At 34.3% G+C, this 16,584-nt stretch overlaps 1 protein-coding gene across 27 annotated transcripts in view; it reads left to right on the forward strand.

Annotated features, from left to right (window-relative positions):
* The window catches only part of ZNF644 (zinc finger protein 644), a 104,396-nt gene that overhangs the window by 25,933 nt on the left and 61,879 nt on the right, over positions 1-16,584 (forward strand). For all 27 annotated transcript variants that reach the window (XM_058716631.1, XM_058716617.1, XM_058716626.1 and 24 more), the window contains one exon: positions 4,287-4,347. In XM_058716631.1, coding sequence (XP_058572614.1) covers positions 4,304-4,347 — 44 coding nt within the window. In that variant the 5' untranslated portion in view covers positions 4,287-4,303. The remainder of the gene's footprint in view (positions 1-4,286; positions 4,348-16,584) is intronic.

A 16,584-nucleotide genomic window follows, 5' to 3' on the forward strand; every position in this document is an offset into this window, starting at 1 on the left:
GTCTCTCTCAAAAATAAACATTAAATTTTTTTTTAATGCTTAAGAAAAATAAAAACCCTTCTAGGGATAAGAATAATTTAATTTGGTTTCTTTAGGATTGAGTTGTATCAGTTTGCTGTTACTGTGTAATAGACTACAGTAAAACCTTGGTTTGTGAGCATAATTTGTTCTGGAAATGCTTATAATCCAAAGCACTTGTAAAGCAAAGCAAATTCAAGAACCATTGGCTCAGTTGTGATCATGTGACATTCGGTGTCACCTACTACTCAGATTGCAAGACATCACTTGTTTTAAAATTTATTAGAAATGTTTGCTGGTCTTGCAGAACACTCACAGACCAAGTTACTTGCAATTCAGGGTTTTACTTGTACTCTAAAACTTGGTGGTTTAAGACAAACCTTTATTGTTAAAACAAGTCTGTAAGTCAGCTGAGCAGTATTTCTGGTCTTGCCTGGACTCATTTATGAGTCTGCATTCAGCAGCAGGTCAGGAAGGTGGCGTTGGTGCTCTTGACTGAGTTCCCTAGGGTGGCCTGTGGTGGGACATTTGGTCTGTCCTGTTATCCTCCAGCAGATTAGAGTAGGCTTGTTCTCATGATGGTAGCAGGATTCTAAGAAGAACCATGCAAGGTCTCCTGAGGTCTAGCTCAGAATTTGTGAACTGACGTCTGTTACATTCTATTGATCTTCCTCATAAGGAAGCCTAGATTTAAGAGTAGGGGAAAACACTCTACCTCTTGATGGGAGAAACTGCAAAGCCTCATTGTCAAATGCATGAATAATGGGGAAGTGTAGAATTGGAGCTGTTTTTGCAGACATATTTTTGATTCATGATGTAAAATTAATATTCTATATTTGTTTAGTTCCAGGTTGACCTTTATTATATTTCAGGAGGAATTGTGTTTGGGTATAGAAGTTTAGGCAAGTATAAATTAAATATGTCAATCTGTTCAGAGGTCCAGATGATTCTAGTTACGTACGTTTTATTGAATATATCTAATGACATTCTGGAAGCATCGTTCATGCATTGAATTACCAAAGTTGTAGTACCAGTTGTAGATGTTGAAAGAGGATTTATTTTCACCTCTACTCTTTTTTGGTTATAAATGACAATATTCTTTTTGTATTCATTATTATTACTCTAACTTCTTTAATTAGAGATTTCATTGTTTTCCCAAGTTTATTAATATTTGTATATTGTGATCTTATAATCCGTTTTATTGAAGTGTAATTGGTATGTAATAAATCATGTTTTATGTGTACAATTTGAATGCATTTCGTATCTGTGTGTACCCATGAAATCATCACCACAATGAAGATTATAAACTTATCCTTTACCCTCAAACTTTACTTGTGCCCCTTTTAATCCTTTCATATTTATTGCTCCTCCCTTATGCAGTATATAATCTTTTTGTCTATATTTTTTTCAGTCAGCATAATTTTCAAATTCATATACATTGCATGTGTCATTAATTCACTCCTACTTACTCCATTGTAAAACTGTAAGGGTTCACATGTTGGTGGACAATTTTTCCTTCAATTTTTGGCTATTACAAATAAAGGTGAACGTTTGTAAGTTTTTATATGAGCATATGCTTTCATTTCTTTGGGTAGATACCTAGAAGTGGAATGACTGGATTATACGTGTAGTAGTTGTATATTTGACACTTTAAGAAATGGTGAAACTTTCTACAAAGTTCCCTTTCAATTCTGGTGGCTACTGACATTCCTGACTGTGGCTGCAATCTTCAAAGCCAGTGTTTCAAATCTCTACTCTGTCTTCACCTTCTCTTTGTATAGTCACATTTCCCTGTCTCCTCTCTTTCAGGAATATATGTGACTGTACTTAGGGCCCACCCAGATAATCCAGGGTATTCTCTCCATCTCAAATTTTTAACTAATTACATCTGTAAAGACTTTTCTTTTGGGAGGAGCGGTCATACAAGGTAATATTCACAGGTATTAGGATGTGCATTCTCTTTTGCAGGGCCATTGTTTTTCATCCTTTCACACTCAGCAACTCCTAGTGGACTTTTAGTCCTCTCACTTTGATTTATAGTTTAGTTTGCAATAGGTCACAGTATCCAGTTCTGGGTAGGTAAAGATTGGTGGTAGTGGATGGCAGAGAGAATATTCTTGTCTCTTCTAGACATTATGTAGAAAACTCCAGGCCTGTGATTCTCAGTTGTGGCCCTGGAAATAGCAGCATGATCTTAGGGACTTACTAGAAATGGAAATTATTAGGCTCCAACTTAGAACTACTGAATCAGGAGCTCTGAGGGTGGGGGCTGGCAGTCTGTATAACATGCTCTCTAGGTGGTTCTGATGTATGCTGAAGTTTGTGAACCACCTTTCTAGTTTATTGACATTATTAGTATTAAAACCATATTTACCTTCTTCTCCAACTCTTTTTTGCTTAAGTCCAATACTTTAATTAGTCTGGGAATTGTAGTCCACAAACTTTGTTTTCAGTAGGGATGCAAACATTTAGAACCAAAATCTTGGTACTGATGATCAGTGAAATTAATTAATTTACTCTATAGAAGTTTGCATTGGTCTGATTTTTGTCAGTTGTATCTTACTTAGATGTAGTTATTTCATAAAGTAATATTACTGTATTCAGAAGTGATATGAACTTTTTTTCTCTAGTCCTGGAAATGTGAATTAAACTCATTAGCCTGAATTTTACTTATTTCCCTATGTACATTTTGGGATACAACACAAAATTTCTTGTCTTTCATTCAGCCTACATTGTTGTACTTTTACCACGTACCATCCAGTGAAAATGCTGAAATAAGCTGAATGACTTCTTGGCCTCAGTGTGTCCACACTGTAGTTCAGAAAAACACACAAGTAAACAATTGATACAGAGCTATCACCAGTTGTTAATAGCAATTGAGAAACACAACATCGCTGAAGAAATTAGAGAAGGATCTTTCGGGATAACTAATATTCAAACTAATATTTGAATATTGCAAAACTAGTAAAAAATATGTTAGCAAAGTTAGAGACAGTAAGTGTAGTTTGCCATGTTAAAAAGCATGAAAGTTGAGTGTGCGTGGGAGCTGTTCTGGGAGTTGAAGGGGTTTAGTATTAGAAACCTGGAGTGAATGGGAGAGTAAAGATTGGGGATAAATCGATAAGGATGAGATCATTGATGAGTAGTGTTGAAGGACTTGAAGCATAGATGTGACATCTTCAGTATAGCTGTTTGAAAATGAGGACTTATATGATTCTGAGAAGGATGAATTTGAGATGATAGTCTGGAAACAGAGTAGTTACAGTAATCTAGGTGGGAATGGCAGTAGGTATGGTGGTGCCATTTTTGGGGAATAAGAATTTAAAAGAGTAACAAGCTTGTTTCAGATAAGGAGAGGAGATGTGTAGAGTACAGAATAAGACATACTGAGTTTTCAGAATTTGTGAAATGTGAAAAATTAGAGGTAGGTAATTTTTCAAGTATAAGGGAATGTTGGGGTGGCGGTCACATTATGCTAGATTGTAGGTTAAATTGAGGAAGTAGGAGAGTATCAGTATATACTGCCTTCTAGAATAATGGCCCATGGCATTTAGCAAATAATCGTTGTTAGTCATTATTACAGTTATTATTAGTGTATACTTTTATGCCATCTCATACTGTATTTTTATCTTCAGCTTTTTGGTGTACTTTTTGGCATGTATGTAATAGTATTAGACAAACATCTAGATAGAAGTGTGTGTTTTAACAAATACTGATTTTAATTATTGCTATACTATTAAAATTAATCAAAATAAGTTATTGTAAATCTTTAAAAAAATTTATTTATGGTTTATTTATTTTTGAGAGAGAGAGAGACAGACAGACAGAGTGTGAGCAGGGGAGGGGCAGAGAGAGAGAGAGGGTGACACAGAGTCCAAAGCAGGCTCCAGGCTCTGAGCTGTCAGCCCAGAGCCCCATGAAGGGCTCGAACTCACGGATTGCAAGATCATCACATGAGTTGAAGTCGGATGCTTAACCAACTGAGCCACCCAGGTGCCCCATATTGTAAATCTTTTTTAAGATAACTAGAAAGATTAAGTTTTTCATTTGAATATATCTCAGTTCATCAAAAAGGTAGTATTTAGTAAGTTTCCTAAAAGTTTAAAATGATCGTGTTTTAGTTGAATGACTTTTTCAGATAGATGTTATATAAAGAAAATAATTAGATTTGCAGTTTTTAATTTAAAACAATAAGCGTGTCATAGAAATGTACTTATTTCTATCTGAAGCAGAAAACTAAATGATGGTCTTTGCATGTATTTTTTCAGGTTTGAGTTAATTTCGAATGAGATTGTTTTTGCAACGAGATGTTAATAAGACAAAATCTAGGTAAGTAGAAGACTTTGTTAAGTGTTACGTATCAAAGTAGGAATAATACAAAAAAACTTATGTTTTAAAAATGTGTCTTTAAGTTCAGAATTAATGAGTTTTTCAATAAAATTTTGAAATACGAAGAACTGACTTTTTGATGTACTTGCTCCAGTTGATTTGGTGGAAGTAACAGTAGAGCTATGAAATTGTGGAACTAAATTCTTCATTTTCCTTCTTTTATGTTGAGTTTAATGCAGTTTCCAGTGACTATTAAACATAGAAAATTGAGTTGGCATTTGGTTTAGCTATTCAGAAACCAGTTCAGTAAGAGATTTGCTAGATTGCTTCAATGTTTTCTTAGTGGATGATAGTACTTGAGTAGTTTTTGCCTTTGTGAATTTTACTTTTTTGTTTCTATTAATGAAGCCCTTCTACAAATTGATTAAATTTGCCAAATTGTGTTTTTTTAATGTTAGTATAATGTTCAGAACTGTAAATGATAATATTTTTCTTATGAATATTTGTACTGAATGACTTTATAATTTAGCATTGTGCTTTGCTTTAATTTTTTAAGACTGTTGATTTTCAGGGAATTGAATTGTGATCATGTACTTGTTTGGTTTGGTATATGGGTTTTCAATAATATAAGCTGTTGAGATGTTAAAAGGATACATTTGCTGTCTTTTGGTAAATGAACATGGTTTCAGGATATAAGCAGATTAAAAAGAATACTTTGATAAATTGTAGTTAATTTGGTCTTTCTCCAATCTAACCAGATGTTTCAGCTGTCAGAAACTTGCTGATTTCAAAGTTAAAAAAAGAAAAAAAGAGCCCAGAGTGAGAAGTGCTGTAGTTGAGTAATATGCAGTTAAACAGTGTATTCTCAGTAAGTGGTTTAGGCATAATTGGAAACTTTTTAGGCAAAAAAGTTTCAGTTTTATTGCTGTTACATAATAATTGTAATGACAGTGTGAAGAGTTCTTACTGTGCTCTATATTGTGTTAACTGCTTCTCATGCCTTATTAATCTTTATAGTACTTCTTGTAAGGTAGGTATTGCTGTATAGAAAATTTTTATTTTTTTTTGTTTATAGTGAGCTATTTCTTTTCTTTGGGAAAAGTACACTGTTTTCACAGCATTTATTATAAAGAATACTTGCCTGTATATCTTCTTGTAGGGGAAAAGAAGCTAGACTTTTTTACATAACGTCTTATAGGGATTTTGTTTACTAATTGAATATACAGTGTCTGTTAGAACCTTTATTCTGATTTCTTAAAAGTCAGATATTGCTTAAGGGATGACACTGATTTAATTTATTCTGGCCTTATTCTACCACAATTATGTATGCATTTTTTCTTTTTTTAGTAAAATATGTACATTTTTACATAGCTTAAGTTGTAATTTATATGTGGTAAATTTTAAAGTATAGAGCTAAATGGGGTTTTTACATATATGTGCACACATGTGACTACCATAGAGGTCAAGATACAGAACATTTTCATTGCCCAGAAAATTCCTCATACTCTTGCCTTTCCAATCCAATGCCTTTCCCCCTGAGGTAAGCATCTTTCTGAATTTTATCAGCATAGTTTAATTTTGCTTGTTCTTGAATTTTATGTATATAGAATTCTGTAACATTATACTCTTTTGTATGGCTTTTTCCAATCAACATAGTATTTTTGAGTTTTCTCCATGTGGTTGTATCGGAAGTTCATTACTTTTTATTGCTGAGTAATATTTCATGCTACATATTTTTTTCTCTATAATTTTTTTTATTCTCCAAGTCTCTGACCTCACTTGCCAGCATTCTACATTGCTTTTTTCCCTCTAGTTGTCCCCTTCATTGTTCCCCTGTCACCTGCGCAAGAAAATGTAGGCTCTGTAATATGGCATACAATGGTCTCACTGCAGCTATTCCAGAATGCTAGAATTATCTGAGTAAAATAAGTATGATGTTTCATATATTTAGTTTTAGTCCTGATTAAATGTTGTCACTCTTCCCCAGCCCCTTGTCTCCCCAGCTGCCATTGTCCTTCCTCCTCATTGTCAGGTTATCTCCTGAAATAGTCCATCTGAAGCATTATCTTGTCCTTTGAGCCAGACCTAACACTTCCGCAGTAGTATGTTTTCTTTACTGGACTTTGGTGAGCTCTTTGAAGGGAGACACCACCAGTGTCTTACTTATCTTAGTAGCACAGTGCCAGAGTACTGTGTGTACTTAATGAATGTTTGTAAAACATAGAACACTGAATAGAGTTCTGTCTCGGACAAGTAGGGATTGAGAATACTGGCTGGAATGGGGTGAGGACATTGGCACTTCGATTGCTATTGCACTGTATGAAGGAGCCAATGAGGCAATACAGAAGCAGCATTATAGACATTTTGGAAGGAGAAATAAAACCTCCCTCGAGTCTTCTTTCAGTCCAGTTGAAAAAAATGGCTCGTGATGTTCTTAGTTGAGACCTTAAGGAAAACCGTGTTGGTTTTGATTATTCTTTTCAAATGAAGGTATTAATCCATGTTATGGCAGTTGGAGTGTTTAGTACTAATGGTATTCTTTTTGTGAGTTTGTACTACTTATTTCTTTAAAGATTTTTAAAGATGTATTGGACTAATACAAGCAGGAGATTAGGAAGACTGGTCACATCTAATAAAGAAAACTTTTTCTCATTTTCCTGAGGGTAAAAAAAAATATTGGAGTAGAGAAGGAAATTGAATCATAGTCTGGAACTATGATAACATTTTTGATTTCTGTAGCTTAGGAAGCTTGCTGTTTGATGAAAAATATTTTTAAAAATTTTGTTTTACCTTTCTAGGTCTATAATATATATAAATAATACACTTTATTAAGAAATGAAGCTTTTAGAATATTTTAAAGCATTTTATACTAGTTTTTTTTCTTCCGTGTTTGAAATTTGGCTAGTTGGGTTGGCTGTTGTAGTCACCTGGGGGATTTTTATGCCTTCTAGCAAGTCCAAAGCAAGGAGAGGTTCTTCCCCACTGGGATCAATTTGTTGCTTTTCCTCTCTGCAGCCTCTGCCATAAAGGTTGAACACAGAGTTGGACATTGACCCCGTCTCTTGCTGTTTCTTCTGATCCCTACAAGGATTTTCATAGACATAGATCTTATCAAATGTAGAACTTCAGTTATTTGTTTTATTTTATCATGGATGTGAAGTGTGTTTAGTTTTCTTGTTGATAAAATTTGAGCATTCGGAGAAATTTAACCTTGAGGTTGTTTGACTTAACATGTATTTGAAAGATTTTAGACTAGTTTTTCTTCTCAGAAGCTGATAGGTAAACCTCAGTTTCAGATTCTTCCCCTTCGTTTTGCCCTTCAATAGTTTATATGGTCAGCAGCTGCTTTTTTCATTTCGCAGAGTTCCTAAGTCCAAGGATTTGAATTTCTTTATGAATATTTATCTTATGTTAGCTAATTTCCTTAATTTTCAAATTAATCTCTCTATGCTTCACTTTAGTAGCAGTGTAGTTGTGCTGCCCTTTGTTGTAATGTGAAAAAGAAAACTTTTAAATTAACAAAAATGTATGTTCTTCATTCTAGATGAGATTGCACAATGTGCATTTTACCTTTTTCAAATATATTGCCAAGTAACATTTAGGATTTTGGAAATGTTATTTTTTAAAGAAGTCACATAAGCTTATTTGCATAAGAGCAAATAATATAGAAATGTTTCCAATAAGTAAAACTTCCCTCTCTCACCCAGCTCTGTACTCCCCATAAATCATCAGAAAGAACAGGTATATATTCTGCATCTTTCTCTTTACACTTGTCAATTATATCTTGGACATTTTTCCATATATGTATTACATTTAATATAATTGTTTCCTTACTGATAGAGATACTTGGATAAATCTCAGGTTTTTTTCCTGTTTATATAATGCTGTAATCAATATTCTTTACTGTGTATATATTTCACTAAATTATTGGAATTGTGTGAGAATGTAGGATAATTTGTAGCAGTGGATTGCAGGTGAGTGTGTATGTGCATTTTAATTTCTGATATATATTGCAAAATTGCAATAAGATTGCATCACTTAACATTTTTGTTAGCAGTGTTTGAGAATATCTCTTTCCCCACACCCCACTGAATATTAACTTGTGTTTTAATCCATGTCAGTGTAATCAGTGAAAAGTGTATTTATTGGTGCATTTTTTTTAATTAGAAGGATTTTAAATTTCTAGGTCTTTTGAGAAAGCAAAGTTAATGCGACACGAATTGGAACATCAAATTAATAAATTTAACAACAAGCCAAAGTAATTTTGCTACAAAACAAGCCCACTCATTATAGCGTAGCGGTGTTTCAAATGGTAGAGTTTCTACTGGTCATTGAGCTCCTTCATTCTTCTGATGGCAGACTTTTACTGTGGCAGTGGAGGTGGTGTTGCAGGTCCAGGCACTACCAACTACCATTTTCACGCAGGAATCCCAACGCCAGATCCCCACAGCTTGTCTTTTTATCTTGGTTTTGCCCCAGAAGGAGCAAGTGTACTTGATGTGCTGGCTTATTTCATTATTCTTCACCATTTTCCTGAGAGAGGCACCATAATGGGTCCTGTATTTATGACAATACCGACTTTCTTGGCGTGCTTAGCTATGTTGCCACAAACAAGGTCTGAGCCTAGAGAAGGCTGGTGTATTCCTTTAGTTGTGAGATTCCTCAAAGGTTTGCTATGTCCCCTTCATCATAACTTAATTCCATCAAAGAATATATAATTGGCAAAGATTTTTCTCCTTTATTGTTAAATCCACCAATTAACATACTGTTGTGTTTTATGTGTTGCATTCAGTTATTTAATATTGAATAATCAGATTGTTTGTCTTGTTACCTTCATACTGTTTACTTAGAACACATATTTCCTTGTGATGGATTTCTTTGTAATTTGCTCCAAACTGATGCTAGTGTAGTCTGTAAATAAAATAAAATAAAAACCATTACTAAGTATTAGGTTAATTAAATTTAGATTAATAACATGCTGCTCAAAAGCTGTTGTTTCTTGTAACTAAAGCTTTAGAAAACTGTGTGTGTGTATGTGTGTGTATGTGTGTGTTTACCACCCTCAGCATGTGTGATAAGCTGTAAATGTCTCTTATCTAGCTTGTAGAAATTCCTAAATTTAAGATAAAAAAAAAAAAGAGCTGAGAAAATCCATAACATTATGATGGCTTTCTCTGAATTGTTTTTATTGCCTTCTTTGGGGTGTATTTTTTTTTGTGTGTAGTATTTTCCAATGTGATGCCTTTTCTCCTGGATATGATTATATCTGTTTGCCTATACCTCTGAAAACTCATCCTTGGTTTCACTTTGTTGTTTAATTTGTCTAAAAGGTTAAGTAGGCTGCATTGATTTGTTTTGGAAACTATTTTCTCATTCTATTTTTCCAAAGAAAGTTTCATCTAGACCTGTACTTGTTATAAAAGTTTATCCTCAAATCTGAAGTGGTTTTCAACTTGACAGTTAAAGGCAAAGTGGCAAATGTCATTCCAGTGTGTGAACAGGGAACCATAAAACTGCCCTGTCAAACTAAAGAACTTTGATATTACTATAGTTTAACCTTCTGTGGTAGGTCTAAACTATAAATAGAGGTGCTAAATAAAACAAGATATTCAGTAAGCCTTAACTGAAACATAATGTTCTAGGCACTTGCTATATGTTAAGTGTGCATTGGTAATTTGAATTCTCAGTGCCATATAGCTAATTATAGCTCATGAACATAATACTATCAGGTATATATAGGGGAGTATAGTTGCACTAACAAGGGAATTTTGAAGGGAAAGATCAGGAAGGGCTTTGTTGAAGGAAGGTGGTGTTTGAGTTGGGCCTTGAAGAAAAGAGTAGGATTTTGATTGTAGGATGGCCTTGGGAAAATGTGGGCAGAAGGGAGTATGAACTAAAAGTCTTATTTTAGTTGCTAGAAATTATTTTATAAAATGGTTTCATTTAACTGGATGTCCGTGTTATCAAAATTACTGGCATTTTCTTAAGTGTACTAAAGTTTATAATTTATTATAGTTTTGGAAGTCATTATTTAAATGGTTTCCGTGTTCTGTTTTTCAAACTTTATTTTTATTTTTTAATTTTTTTTAAGTTTATTTATTTATTTTGAGAGAGAGAGTGTGTGTGTACAAAGTAGAGCAGGGACAGAGAGATGGAGAGACAGAATCCCAAGCAGACTCTGCACCATCAGCACAGAACCCGATGTGGGGCTCAAACTCATGAACTGTGAGATCATGACCTGAGCCGATATCATGAGTCAGATGCTTAACCAGACTGAGCCACCCAGCTGCCCCCTAAACTTTTTTAACAAGTCTAATTTTGAACCAATCTAGAAATAAATTATACTCTGAAAGACTCCATACTGATCATTCACTTACATATTACACTGTTGTACTTAAGAGTATGTGATTTGTAAATAGTAAAAGACTAGTGTGAAGTCAGATAGAGAATTGCAAAGATTGAAGAATTAGAATGTAAGTCTTCTGACCTCTAATCTACTGTTCTTTTGAGATGACTGACCATTAAAGAGATATTTGAAACATTTTAGGGTCTTCTATCAAGGCTGGGAACTATGGGTATATCTGTCATATGATCAGTTATCAGTATACTTAAGATTTTATTGATTTATTCATTGTTTTCTGAGTTGGTTATTACAGCTACATTGGTTTCGGCTCGTAACTGATACTAGTTATTAGTATGAAGAGGAAAGATGACAAAACATGTAATTACAATAAAATGTGATTAGTGTTGTTAGAGTTTGTGTTCCTGGATGGCAAGGACCACGTCTGTTTTATTTACTAATATGTAAGCACGGAGTATAGCACTTGACTCTCAATAAGCATTTAGTAAAGATTTATTGAATGATTGAATGGAAATATGCCAAGAAGTGACATTTAAACTAAAACCTGGAAGAACTGTTAATGATTTATCTAGATAAAAATTTGGGGAAGGACTGTTGTTAGCAAAAGAAATAACATGTGGAAAAGATGAGAGAAAAGAGAAGGAAAGATTGGAGCAACTGAAAAAAAAATGTGTATCTTTTTTAAAAAAAATTGTTTATGTTTATTTTGATAGAGAAGGAGCGCATGTGGGGGAGGGGCAAAGAGAGAGGGAGAGAGAATCCCACAAACTATGAGATCATGACCCCAGCTGAAATCAAGTCAGAGGCTTAACTGACTGAACCACCCAGGCACCCCAAAAATGTGGCTCTACACTCTATCTTGAGTGTAGAGTTCTACATGGAGTGGGGCGGGGGGAGCTGGTAGTGTCAAGAGATAAAAGGGAGAGTAAGTCTTAAGATATTTTATTGAGGGCTTTATAAACCATTTTAAGAAGTTTGGATTGGGTTGCCTGGGTGGCTCAGTCGGTTAAGCATCCAACTTTGGCTCAGGTCATGATCTCACAGTTGGTGAATTCAAGCCCCACATCAAGCTCTGTGCTGACAGCTTAGAGCCTGGAGTCTCCTTCAGATTCTGTTTCCCTCTCTCTCTGCCCCTCCCCCGCTAATGATCTGTTGCTCTCTGTCAGTAGACATTCAGTAGACATTAAATAGACATTAAAGACAAAAATAGACATACAAATAGACATTAAAAAAAATAAAGGAGTTGGATTAACTCTAATGAGACATCATTTTAAGGAGTTAAAATGTGAAGAAGTGACGTGGTCAGATCTGTTTTTTAGAAAAAACGTCCCTAATTGGGGCACCTGGGTAGCTTAGCTGGTTGAGCATCCAACTCTTGGTTTTGGCTCAGGTCGTGATCCCAGGGTTATGGGATCAAACTGTGTTGAATCTCTCTCTCCCTCTGCCCCTCTTTCCCACATGTGCTCTCTTGCTCACTCTCGCTCTCTCACTCTCTCTCTCAAATTAAAAAAAAAAACAACAGCAACAAAAGAAAAACATCCCTAATTAAAATGTGGAGAATAGGGGTACCTGGGTGGCTCAGTCGGTTGAGCATCTGACTTCACCTCAGGTCATGATCTCGTGGTTCATGAATTCAAGCCATGCGTGGGGCTCTGGGCTGACAGCTCAGAGCCTGGAGCCTGCTTCCGATTCTGTGTCACCCTCTGTCTCTGCCCCTCCACCTCTCATGCTCTCTCTCTCTTTCTCAAAAATAAATAAAGATTAAAAAAAAAACATGTGGAGAACAGATTGGAGAAGCTAGATTGGATTCAGGACGACCAGTTAATAGCAGGAGAATACTGGCCTGACTTCAGAGTGGTGGTAGGGGGAATAAAGACTTAAAGATTATTGAAAAATGGTTTGCTCCTTATAGATTTATGTGATGCTGTTTTTATTAGAGTTTCTGGCCTCTCCTTATTAATTAAACAAGATTTAATACTATTAATGAATAAATAATCATACTATTGATGGCAGGAATCTTACCAAAGATACTTGAGTTGCTAAGAGTATGTTAAATGTGTTAAGTCTTGGATTTCCATTAACATTGTCTAATACATAGTAGCTAAATATGAATTCTGATAATATTTGGTGATGGAGACATTTTTCAGTCTGAGTAGCAAAGTTTAGGTTAAAACGATCCTGAAGACTTAAGGTTAATCATGATTCAGAAAATCATTTGGAGGAGGATGTAGGTGGGGGGGCAGGTAGAGAAAATCATTTGGAGAAAAGTTATATGAGTAGGACCTTGCCTGCTTTGTTCACCATTGTATACTCACCATCTAGAGTAGTTCTTACAGAGATACTCAATAAATATTTGTTGAATAATGTCACTACTTACATATATTTAATATCTAATCAAATTTTATTTTTAGTTAGATGGCAGAGTGGCAGACAAGTTAGTTTTTCTAGCTTATAAAAGATTATACTTTAAGTAATAATTCTCCCCCTTAAATTTCCCTATAACCATACGTATTTATACTTCATTCCTTCTATGTTCTTCCCTTCCAACAGTGCCTAATGATGCCATTTCATAACTTACTTGCTTCCTCTCTCCCCATTCCCTAGTCCCTTGTAAGCAATAATGTTTGCAATTTCTGTAATTTTTTTTCATTTCAGGAATGTTATATAAATGGAATCATATGTATATACAAATGTACAACATTTTGGTGTTGTTTTTTTCTATCAGGACAATTCCCTCAAGATTCATCCAAGTTGTATATATACATTGATTAGTTCATTGTTTTTATTGCTAAGTAGTATTCCATGGTGTCAGTGTTTCACAGTTTAACTCTTCACCTATGGAAGAACAAAAGTCTAGATTATTTCCATTTTGGGGCTATTATGAACAAAGCTCATATGAACATTTGTGTACAGGTTTGTGTATAAACATCAGTTACGGTTTCTCTAGAATAAATGCCCCAGAGTGCAGTTGCTGAGTACAAATGCTAGCTACATGTTTAGTTTTATCACAACTGGCCAAATTGTTTTTCAGTAGTAAATAAGTGATCCAGTTTCTCCATATTCTTGCAAGCATTAGGTGCTAGAAGTAATTTTGAATTTTTTTCTACTGTAGCCATTCTGAAAAGTGTGTAGTGATATCTCATTGTGTTTTTAATTTGGATTTCCCTAATGGCTTATGATGCTCAACATCTTTTCAAGTGATTTTTTTGCATTTTTAATCTCCTCTTAAATGAAATGTCTGTTCATGTCTTTTGCTCAATTTCTAATTGGATTGCTTATTTATTTATTTTACTGTTGTTTTGAGAGTTATATATTAGAGCTACTGGTCCTTTGTCAGATAAGGGGTTTCTAAGTACTTTCTCCCAGTCTGTAAGTTGTGTTTTTATGCTCTTAACAAGGTCTTTAAAATTTCAAATTTTGATGATATTCGGTTTATCTTTTTTTTTTTTTTCAATTGTGCTCTTGTTGTCAGGGTCTAGGAATTCTTTGCTCTAAATCCTGAAGAGATTTCCTTATCTTTTTTTTTTCTAAAAAATTTGTAGATTTGCTTTTTACATTCAAGTCTGTGGTGATCCGTTCTGAGTTAGTTTTTTATGAGTTGTAAGATTCAGTTTGTGGTTCTTTTTTGTCCTATGGACATTTAATTTCTCTAGCACCATTTTGTTGCAAAGGCTATCTTTCCTCTATGAACTGCTTTTGGAGCTTTGTCAAAAATTAGTCGGGCATATTTGTGTGGGTCTGTTTCTGGGTTCCTTTTCTGTTCCTTTGGTCTATATGTCTATTCAGTACCATGCTGTCTTGATGATTATAGGTGTACACTGTGTTGTAATTTAAGTGTATAGTATGTTGTAGTATACTGTGATACAGTATGCTGTAATGATTTTCCCACTTTATTCTTTTCAAGTTTATTTTAGCTAATCTAAGCCTGTACCTTTTCATATAAAGTTTAAAATAAGCTTGTTTATGTCTATCAAAATCATTCCCAGGGTTTGATAGGACTTGTAATAAACCTATAGATCAGTTTGGGAAGAATAACCCTATACTATATTGATTGATCTTCCAATCTGTCTCTCCATTGTTTAGGTCTTTATTTCTTTCATTAGCGTTTGTAATTTCAGCACACAGGTATTTTATGTTTCATTAAGGAGATAGTATTGTGATTTTAACTTCGGGTTTTGTATGTTCATTGTTAGTATATGGAAATGCAATTGGTTTTTTTTTCTTGAAGGTACGATTAACCTAAAATATATTATTAATTTTAAAGTATAAAATTTAGTGACCTTTTAGATTTACAATATTGTGCAGTTATACCTGTAACCAGTTTCATTATGTTTCATCACACGCAAGGAAACCCTGTACCCATTAAGCAGTCAGTCCTCTTTCTTCCCTCTTCCCCCCAGCCCTTGGCAACCACTAATCTGCTTATTATCTCTATGACTTTACTTATCCTGGATATTTCACATGAAATGCTTTGTATAGTATGTAACCTTTTGTGTCTGGCTTCTTTCACTTAGCATAATGTTTTTGAGGCTGATCCATGTTGTGCCATATGAGTACTTCATTTCTTTTTATGCCTGAATAAGAATAACATTCTGTTGTATGGCTGTGCTATAGTTTCTGTATCCATTCACCTGTGGATGGACATTTGGGTTGCTTAAAACTTTAGGCTCTTGTGAATAGTGCTGCTATGCACATCTTAATCATTTTCAAGTTTATGGTTCAATAGTATTAAATATATTCACAGTATACTTATGAAGTATATTTTGTGAAACAGATATCCAGAACTCTTTCATTTTGTAAATCTGAAACTCGATACTGATTAAACAGCAGCTTCCCATTTTGCCCTTCCTCCCAGCCCCTGGTGACCACATTCAACTTTGTGTTCTCATGAATTTGACTATTTTAGATACCTCATATAAGTGGAATCATATAATATTTGCCTTTTTGTGACTGAGTTATTTCACTTAGCATAATGTTCTTAAGCTTCATCATTTGGTAGCATGTGACAGGATTTTCTTCCTGTTTAAGGCTGTATAGTATTTCATTGTATTTATATACCACATTTCCTTTATTGATTTATCCATCAGTAGATGTTTGGGTTGCTTCCACCTCTTGGCTATTGTGAATAGTGCTGTTATAAACATGAGTATGCAAATATCCTTCAAGAGTCTTCCTTAAATTTTTTTGAATATATACCTCAAAGTGTTGTTATGGCTGGATCATATGATAGTTTTATTTCTAAGTTTTCTAGGAGCCTCCATCCTGTTTTTGCACCACTTTACAGTCCCCTAAATAGTTCACAGGGTTCTAGGTTGTCCACACCTTCACCAACATTTGTCATTTTCTGTCATTTCTTTGAGGGAACTATCCTAATGGATGGCAGTGATACTTCATTATGGTTTTGATTTGCCTTTCTCTGATGATTAATGATGATGAGCATTTTTTTCATATGCTTGTTGGCATTTGTAGATTATATTTAGAGAAACATCTTTTCAAGTCCTTTGCCCATTTTTTAATTGAGTTATTTGGTTTTTTGTTCTGCAAGAATTTTGAAAATATATTTTAGACATTAACTAGTTACCATATCTACATTTGGTAATATTTTCTCCCATTCTGTAGATTACCTGCCTGTTCACTCTGCTGATTGTGCCCTTTGATGCCCTTTGATGCATGGAAGTTTTTAAGTTTGATGTACTTCCATTTGTCTATTTTTGCTTTTGTTGTCTGTGTTTTTGGTATCATATTCAAGAAATTATTGTCAAGTTAAATGTCACGAAGACTTTTCCTCTATGTTTTCTCCTAAGAGTTTTATAGTTTTAGATCTTACATTTAGGTCTGTGGCTCATTTTGAGTTAATTTTTGTTTATGGTATAAAA

Source organism: Neofelis nebulosa, chromosome 2, assembly GCF_028018385.1.
Source record: "Neofelis nebulosa isolate mNeoNeb1 chromosome 2, mNeoNeb1.pri, whole genome shotgun sequence".
In the NCBI taxonomy this organism is placed as follows: Eukaryota; Metazoa; Chordata; class Mammalia; order Carnivora; family Felidae; genus Neofelis; species Neofelis nebulosa.